The 9,184-nt window shown below is 37.2% G+C and overlaps 1 protein-coding gene across 1 annotated transcript; it reads left to right on the top strand.

The window, feature by feature from the left end:
• The first annotated feature begins 3,050 nt into the window (after window positions 1-3,050).
• On the top strand, window positions 3,051-6,292 carry LOC139852740 (proteinaceous RNase P 1, chloroplastic/mitochondrial-like). Its single transcript, XM_071842069.1, has 6 exons — window positions 3,051-4,261; window positions 4,503-4,592; window positions 4,705-4,886; window positions 5,193-5,313; window positions 5,480-5,548; window positions 5,872-6,292. Exons 1-6 carry the CDS (start codon window positions 3,080-3,082, stop codon window positions 5,965-5,967), a joined length of 1,740 nt encoding a protein of 579 aa, XP_071698170.1. The 5' UTR covers window positions 3,051-3,079; the 3' UTR covers window positions 5,968-6,292.
• Window positions 6,293-9,184: the final 2,892 nt, after the last annotated feature.

The following is a 9,184-nucleotide window of genomic DNA, read 5'->3' on the forward strand; positions in this document are numbered from 1 at the left end:
AGATTCTCTATGTTTTCTCTGGTTCATACATGGCTATTTGATACATGCTTCCGCGTACTTTCATACTTGCTTGGGGTCGAGCATACATGCATACACTCTGATTTCTTGCTTGGAGTCAAGCATACATACATACTTACGCTATTTATAGCAACTGTGATTTTCAACTAATTATGTCGCAAGTTATTTCATTTATACATTACTACTTTTGTAAACTTAAACTTGTTGTCGATCCTTTTGGTAAACTGAACTTTGTAAGTCTTGTACTTTTCAAATGAATGCGACGTAATTTTGGTCAAACGAGTCTCATATAGGGACTACGACCACGTAACGGGACCTAAGTTAGCGGCGCCGTCAATGACGATTTTGTCGGGTCGCTACATAAACTATCTAGTTAAGTCATAATGTGATACATACATGTGTAAAAATGGGCTAGTTAATCCAATAAGGTTGTAGTGTGGGCTTCTAAGTCCACTAACACTAATCAAAGCCCAAATTCAAGTATTTAATAAGTTAATCCAACAAAAGCCCAAGTAATTAACTAATAACCTTAGTTAATTAAAATGATTAATAAAATCAATCATGAATGTAAATAATATTCTAAAAAATATTATTCGTGAAAGTTTCGTGTGTCACCAAGACGTTTCGGGCAATTAAAGTCAAGTACGGGCAATCATGGTAACAAGTAAATGTAATAACATACATTCGTTAAATCACAAGTATTAATAATAATAATTATTAATAAATAAACGTTGGAAAAATCAGGGTCGTTACACATTATATTGCTAATCATATTGTTCTGATATATGATAATGTATGTTATGATGATATATGCTGTTTATGCTCACATGTTGTTAATCCGTCGTATGGTAGCCTTGGCGGAAAGAGGTCAACCCTAGTCGGATGTGGTTGGGTTCAACTGATACTGTATGAGTAGTATAGTTCATAATGACAGGTGTGTTGCATTTGGAAGACTATACTTATGATTTAGTATCAAGGACTACCAATAAGCTCTAACTCGATCAGCTAGTGGTTGCAGACCCGTACAAGCTGTCGATCCTCTTGTTGTAATTGTTATTGTTGTATGTATGATTTTCATTCACTTAGCTTCGTACTAATCTCACACATCTTCCCCCTACACATTTGATGTTTTACTAGAGTTGGGGGAGAAGATAAGATGTATTTTTAATATGTTTGACTCACCTCGAACTCCGATGTCTGTATTAATGACGTTAAATGTTTTTGAAACGTAACACTGAATTTGCAAGATGTAAATCATGGATATTTTTAATATATGTATATGAAATGCATAATGTTGGTTTAATAACTTCTACTGTGATTTATACAAAAAGTACGGTGTTACATTAAGAGTGGAATATTTGGCATATAACCTCCAAACTCAAATATCTAACAATATAAATATTACCCTAACAATAATATATTTTTATTTAAAAATCAATTGCATTCAACTAACCGAAGTCTGACCCATTTTGACTAGTAACTAAATGATGTGCTTCAACCAAACATATTTTGATTCGTTATACAGCCACTTGACCTGACGATAGACTAAAAGACCGACTGAAGAATGCAAACAAATTTAGTACAAAAACCTGGTAGGTGTAAGAAAGTATATGATAAATTGGGAAGCTTTTAGCCTTTGTTTGACGTTAAAATTACTTTAGGACTCATCAAACATATAAATCCCCACATTCTAACATGAGAAATTGCAAGCGTCTGAAGCTCTCCGCCAAATAAATCTTCAACACTTGCATTCTATAAAACCAGATGAGCACACAAAACACTGAAAATGAAGCAGACGGAGACAAACAATCGCCAAAAGAAATCCTAATTGGATGCTAACCATAGTGAAGAACACGAAAAATGAGCGCATCAACATCAAACAATAAAAAAAAGAAGTCAAATTTAAACCCTAATTACCCGGGAAAACCATAACCAATCCCAGTAAGCAAAAACTGAAAAAATGGCGTAATTAAATAAAAATATTAAGAAGATAACAAAGCTAGTAAGCATATAAACCATGAATCAAGCAATGAACAATACCGTTTAAGTATGTGGGTTTTCTTTTGGGAAAGGTTAAAAGTATGAAACCCGACCCCACTTAAACCGACGTCGATACATCTTTAAAACTTGAAAACAGTCAAGAAAATATTGCACTCAATCACCACCACCACTACAAACGACCACCCCCCCCCCCCCCCCCCCCCACCCCAAAAAAAAAAAAAACCATCACCAAACTACATCTAAGAAAAGGTTGCGATCAGGCCCATGTAATACCATCAAAAACCAAAAATAGGAGCACACTCGTTCATTGTTTAAATCAGAGGCGGAGCCAAAGATTTTGATTATTGGTATAAGCAAATAACCATTTATCCTTGTACTATTATACAGTGAAAACTATAAATATTACCAATAAAAAAATAAATGCTACTTTCTTTGAAATTGTATGGAGTCACGTACTCACGTGAACCTATAATTGATAGTGTGGCTCCGTCATTGGCTTGAACAGCACCTCCAAGATACAAAATGAATGTCCGAACGACATCCTTGAAACCAACGAGATCCCTACAAATAGAATCGAGGCACCAAACTATCTATTTATGGAGTAGTGTTATTTTAGTTGACATAAGGTGTGGGTGATCGACGAGTTTATGAGATCTTATGTGAGCTTATAGTAGCTTAAACTTATGATTTTAATATGCTGCAATTGATAAGTTTTGTTTGACATACAACAAAAAGTAGAACTTATGTAAAAAAGAAGCTCCAGAAAAAAAAGGTTTTAAAACTAGCTTCTTGTAAAAAGAAGAGCTTATGATAAGCTCAAATTACAACCAATAGTTTCAGCTCCGGCCATAAACTCCAATTCCAGCTAGTTTCGTCCAAACACACTCACATCAACTCTTACATTCTCTTTCATTTGTTGGTGGTTAAAACATAAAGTTATAAACTTTCGTGGTGAAAATAGAAAAGCATCAACAAAGATAACCAAGCTAGGGAGTACAACTTTATCGTCTACTTCAATAACTAATCAAGAAATCTGAAGTCCATAAAAATGGTTTCTTGAATGTTCCACTCCATACCCTTGAAACGCCTTCTTCAATGCTTAAACCCCAAACCCATAACAACAATGCTATTAAAACCCACCTTCAATCTCTCCTCATACTTTTTTCTCAAAACCCTAAACAAACCCCAATATTTCCGTTCACTAAAACCCTTAATCCCTATTACCCAATTCAATTTTCCGATACCCAAACAAACCCATCAATTGTATACCACCGCCGTCGCCACCGCCGTTGATGACGGAGCAACCCTAGTCAGCGACCACCGTTCAATCATCATCAACCAACATCTTAAAATGACCGGAAAAGAAAAAAGAGCTCGCCGTGATTCGCCAGCTGGTAAACTTCTTTACATTCTTGGCCGTTGTTCTAAAGATAATAATGTTGAAGAAGCTTTACGTCTATACGATGAAGCTTTAATTGATAATACACCAATGAATGTTGAACATTATAATAAGTTCTTGTATTTATGCTCTTCTAGTGATAGTGAATTATATTTAGATAGAGGATTTGAGATATATAAAAATATGGATAGTAATGGTACTGTTCCAAATGAAGCTACTTTTACAACTATGGCTAGAATAGCTGCTGCTAAAGAAGACCCTGAAATGGCTTTTAGTTTAGTTAAAAGAATGAAAGAGGGATGTGGGATTTCGCCTAGGTTACGATCTTACGTGCCCGCTTTATCGGGATTTTGTAAAAAAGGGTTGGCTGATAAGGCGTATGAGGTTGATTGTTACATGATTGAGAATGGGGTGGCTGCAGAAGAAGAGGAACTTGCCATGCTTTTACGGGTTAGTATTGAAGTGAAACGGGTCAATAAAGTGTATAAAATGTTGCAAAGGTTGAGGGGTAGTGTGAGACAAGTGAGTGGAGAAACGGCGGATTTGATCGAGGATTGGTTTCGGTGTGAGTGTGCGGCGAGTGTTGGTGAGGTGAAATGGGATGTTGCGAAGGTTAAGGATGCGGTTGTGAAAGGTGGCGGTGGGTGGCACGGGCAAGGGTGGCTCGGTAACGGGAAATGGAATGTGACGAGAACCGAGATGGATGAGACGGGTGTTTGTCAATCGTGTGGCGAAAAGTTAGTTAGTGTTGATATTGATCCTATGGAAACGGAAAATTTTGCTAGGTCTTTGAGTAAATTAGCGTGTGAAAGAGAGACACGGAATGACTTTTTGTTGTTTCAGGTATGATCTTGACTTTCTAGTTTTTTGATTCGGTTGTTATGTGTTGAAATACGTGGTTTGGTTCGAATTTGATTAGCTGAATGGTGTTTGAATTTGTGTTTTGAGAGGGATCATATGATTTTGAATGTTATCAGTATGTTTTTTGGTTGTAAGCATTACCTTATTGTTCAACACAAATACAAACTTCTTAAATTAGCTTGTTCTTGTTGTGACCTAAATCGTTGAAGCAAAATGTATACAGGACTGGCTTCAAAGGTATGGTCCGTTTGATGCGGTTGTGGACGGTGCAAATCTGGGTCATATCAAGTCGAATTATTTTGACTTCAATCAGGTGCAAATTAGACAGAATGTCTCAAACAAGCTTGTTTTAACTGCCTGAATCAATACAATCACAACTCAGAAAATGCATACATTTCACTTATGGAAATTTAAATTTTGTGTAGCTAAAAAATGCAGTTAACTTAACCCGTAAACTGAGCCCGTCGAAAAAGTTACCACTTGTTATTTTACATAGTGGGCGTGTGAAAGGTCAGAACGTCGGGAATACAAAGAATAAAATGACGTTGCAGCATTGGAAAGAGTCTCATGCGCTTTATGTTACTCCGCAAGGATCAAATGATGATTGGTAAAACTCTAAAATAAATTTAGTAACAAAAAGGTAGAAGGTTTTCCCTGTTCGGGCTACCCGGGAGCCCGGAGGGCGAGTAATCCGACCCCATACTCTGATATACGTAGCTCAGGATTATTGCCCCTGATTGTTTCCAACCCTTCCCTGACCACCACAAAATATTCATCTTAGACAGGATTCGAACCTGAGACCTCTTGCAGGGAACTCAGGACCCCAACCACTAGGCTATTTTGTGATGGTTTAAATTTAGTAATAAACTATTGGTAAAGGTATACTCGTTTATAACTTGAATACTTTTTTCAGGTATTGGTTATATGCTGCTATAAATAGCAAGTGTTTGCTTGTGACAAACGATGAGATGAGAGATCACTTATTTGCATTGCTAGGGACTAGTTTCTTCCCAAGATGGAAAGAGAAGCATCAGGTATCATCAAACAACCAAAAAATCAGTAATTTTGTTATCTTTAAAAAAAAAGGAGATGCAACAATTTGGAAAGTTAATCGAATAAGAGAGTATTAAGTAAGTCAAATTGGCTATTTCAATAATCCCTAGGTTTCATTGCTCGTATTATGTTGATGTTGGTTTGCAGGTTCGATTATCAGTTTCACGAGATGGACTAAAGTTTCATATGCCTCCGCCATACTCGATTGTTATTCAGGTGAGCTTTTACTGTTACATGATATATCTGTTTAGGTGTCTTATCGCTAGAGAAATGCTTAACCCTAATCTACTTAAACACATCCAAATACTATTATCATTTTAATCTACTACTTAATTTCCTACAATAATCAAAATTAACCGAACTCTTGAACATCTAATGGTTACAAATTTCCATCAACTAAAACACATCCAAATACTATTATCATAATGGTTATGTATGATATATAATCACATTCAAAAGAATTAAAACATGTCATCAGCTTTCACTGTATATGACCAACTCTTGTGCCTTATCCATGAACAATTATGCAATTATTACAGGAGTCAGAGCAAGGCAGCTGGCACATACCAACTGTGATCGGAGATGACTTTGAGACGCGTAGGCAATGGGTTTGTGCCAACCGGCTTAAGCGTTAGTTCTGCTTTACTAATTACCCTTCCCTGAATTCGTTGGCTATGTGCTGACACAATGCTAATCCCATGTATCAAGCCATTCCTTCTATTTACAAGGGAAAGTTTGAATGCATAGGGAAGACTGAAGAGTGATGAAAATGGTCTGATATTCAAAATTTTGATCCATGTTTTTCACTTTTGTAGCTCAACATAAGCATTTTGAGATTGGTATTGATTTGGTTGCAAACTAATAATAATACATGTGATGATTCAAACAAGAAACACAAATTATGTGTCATGTTACTAGTCTACAACTACAAAATATATTTGTATTGTATGGTTTACCCAGATGCCATTATTATTGTGAAAATTTAATTATGAAGTTCATGTTTAACTTTTAAGTAGTTTTTTCTTTTTTTGGAAAAACATAATAACATTAGGATCCGAAATTAAACAAGTACAATTAGTCCCACCAAGTGGCGAACAAAAGTAACCTAACAAATAGTCCCACCAACAAAGTAGAAAAACCATTAACTAGAAAATTATGCTAGTACAAAACATAAACATAGGATATCCTAATATTCGAGTCCACTAAACAAGATAAAAATAACCAAAACAGACAGAAAAACTGATAAAAATAACCAAAACAGCGGCGACGGACAGAAAAACGCCATCCGCCACCCGACCGCCGCAAGCTACAACGAGCCATCACCATGAGCCATCACCATGAGCCATCACAACAATGAAAATGCCCGCAACTAGATCTCCAACCGGAAGATCCTCGTTGGCACAACCACGAGGGTGCAACTCTAAAAGACGGAGCCAGGAAAGGAAAACCACGACATCCGCAACACATCGACAACCAAAATCTGCCTACGACCACCACCCCGGCCTCCATCGACAACGGAAGTTCACACCAACGGGGTAATGAACCCATCTGCCAGGTCAACGGAAAAATCGGCCTCAACTATGTGTGAGCATGGGGCGGATTAGGGTGGTTATGTGCCAAAACCGCCCCCATAACTAACAATGCGTTTAATTGAACATTTTTATTCGGTTCAGTTAGTAGCGGTTTGGTTAATTTGGTTAAATTGATTAATGACTAAATATAAAACGATTAATTTATTTACCCATTTACGGACCAAATAATTCATGGTTTGTTCTTAATACCTCCATCAATATTTAATTTAAGAGTAAGTTTTTCCTCGTATTTCTAACTCAAAATGAAAGTAATCAAAATAAAAGTAGATCAAAATAAAAGTAGATCAAGGTCGTTTTTTCAACCCAAATTCATTTAGAAAACCATAAATAGCGAGAAATATCATAATTTTACGTTGATTTGTATCAATGATTCCAGCCTTTTATGTATGACTTTTTTTAATCATGATTTCAGTAATATTACGTGCAACCCGACGATAGATATTGAATGTTTGAAAAGATTTTTTTTTTTTTTTTAAATTCATGTAGCACAATTTGTAGGAATGATTTTTTTAAATAAGGTCAAACTGTCATAAATATCATAACGGTGCGGGTGCGATTAAAATGTTACATAATGATACGCATAATGATCCGTCTCAAAAACAGGCAAGCGTCCCGGCAAAAATCTTACCCGGTACTGCGCGTACCGGAATACGGACTTCTTTTCCCAACATCCGTCTGGCGTCATCCCGAAAACTTTACCACGTCGGAAAAATGGCAAGACCAAGAACGCGGGTGACATACACATAACTGGCGTCATACAGTCAGTCGCGATAATCATAACCGTGAAGAAACACTTGGAACAAAGTGTAAAGCAAAGCCTTCCCGGCTAGACTGAGAGCACCGAGATGCCTTAACCGGGACCAACCTGCCGTCAGTACCGTCACGGCGTTCCATCCCGGCACGAAGATATTCTCCCGGGACGAACCCGTTGTCCCGGAGAAAGTACACTACCCCGGAAAAGACACTCTGTCCCGGAATGATCACCTGATAACGGAACGAGCATGCAAGCAAGTTGCATGCCACGTCAGCCCGCAAATCTAGGGAAGTTCGTTAGGAGCTGTTATCCCCCACGAAAAGGACAGGTGTCACGTCACCCCTCGGGATTGACAAGGTTCGTTACAACCACGAAAGGGACATGTGCCACGTCACCATTTCCTCCTAAATATCTATAAATACGTAAACAAGATCTTTCATTCAAACAACACTGAATGCATTAATGTTACTCTGCCCAAATCAATTGCGGTAACATCACTCCAGTCGTTAAACCAATTCCGGCCGGTGCTCCGATCATCGTCGGAATTAATCCTCACTCTTAGATATTAGCTTATTCGATTCCGATCGAATAAGGCTAATTCAATCGATTGTTTTACGCCATTGGAATCCAGATTCCAAATCGGGGTTTGCACAATTATTGGAGTTAAAACATTCGACTTACTCTTTTTCCCAAATTAAGCACTCAAACCCGAAATCTAATCACACTTAACGATTTTGGTTTGACCTGAACTTTTAATTTCATTCTTTAACCTATGTTTGACTTGGTCATTTGCAAGATAAAGTATGGATTAGTGACCTTGCGTGTTTTATGTTAAGATGTCAGTCATCACTTATGCGAATGTGTGTGTCATCATCAAAACATATTCTTTGTTTAATTACACTTTGGTTAATTATACTTAAGATTATTGTTTAGTGTATTAACCCACATTCAACCAACATTCTCCCCCTTTTTGATGATGACAAACATACAAGTGATGAGGGACATTTTGCTATAAATACGCAAGTGTTAACAATCACTTGTATCCATCTTTCTCCCCCTTTTGTCGAAACAAAAAGGTTAGCTCTCCCTAGAACTAAGCTCGCCCTTAGAACAAAACTCCCCCTTAAATTGTGCACGTTGAAAAAACATATATATTAAAACACAACAAGCACACATTTTATTCAAAGTGAGCACGAAACAAAGTGATGCATATATGAAAATATGCATGGAAAACACATAAATTGGATGTATAGATAGGCATTCTTCAAATTGCCTTGGCCTATTTCTTGAGGTGAATGTAGTGATGGGTGTCTCTTATAATTCCTTCTAGCTTGTTTAGATGTCGTCCGATTTTTAGAACATTTTCGGTAATGACACTGATTTGTCCTGTGGTCGCAAGGAGGTTAAAGTTTGGAGGGTTATCAAGAGAAGGTTCAACAAATGGTCTGGTTGAAGCTCTGCAAATCGGGTATGACGAGACTTGAGCATCGTAGTGATAGGAAGTCG

Source organism: Rutidosis leptorrhynchoides, chromosome 6, assembly GCF_046630445.1.
Source record: "Rutidosis leptorrhynchoides isolate AG116_Rl617_1_P2 chromosome 6, CSIRO_AGI_Rlap_v1, whole genome shotgun sequence".
Taxonomy (NCBI): Eukaryota; Viridiplantae; Streptophyta; class Magnoliopsida; order Asterales; family Asteraceae; genus Rutidosis; species Rutidosis leptorrhynchoides.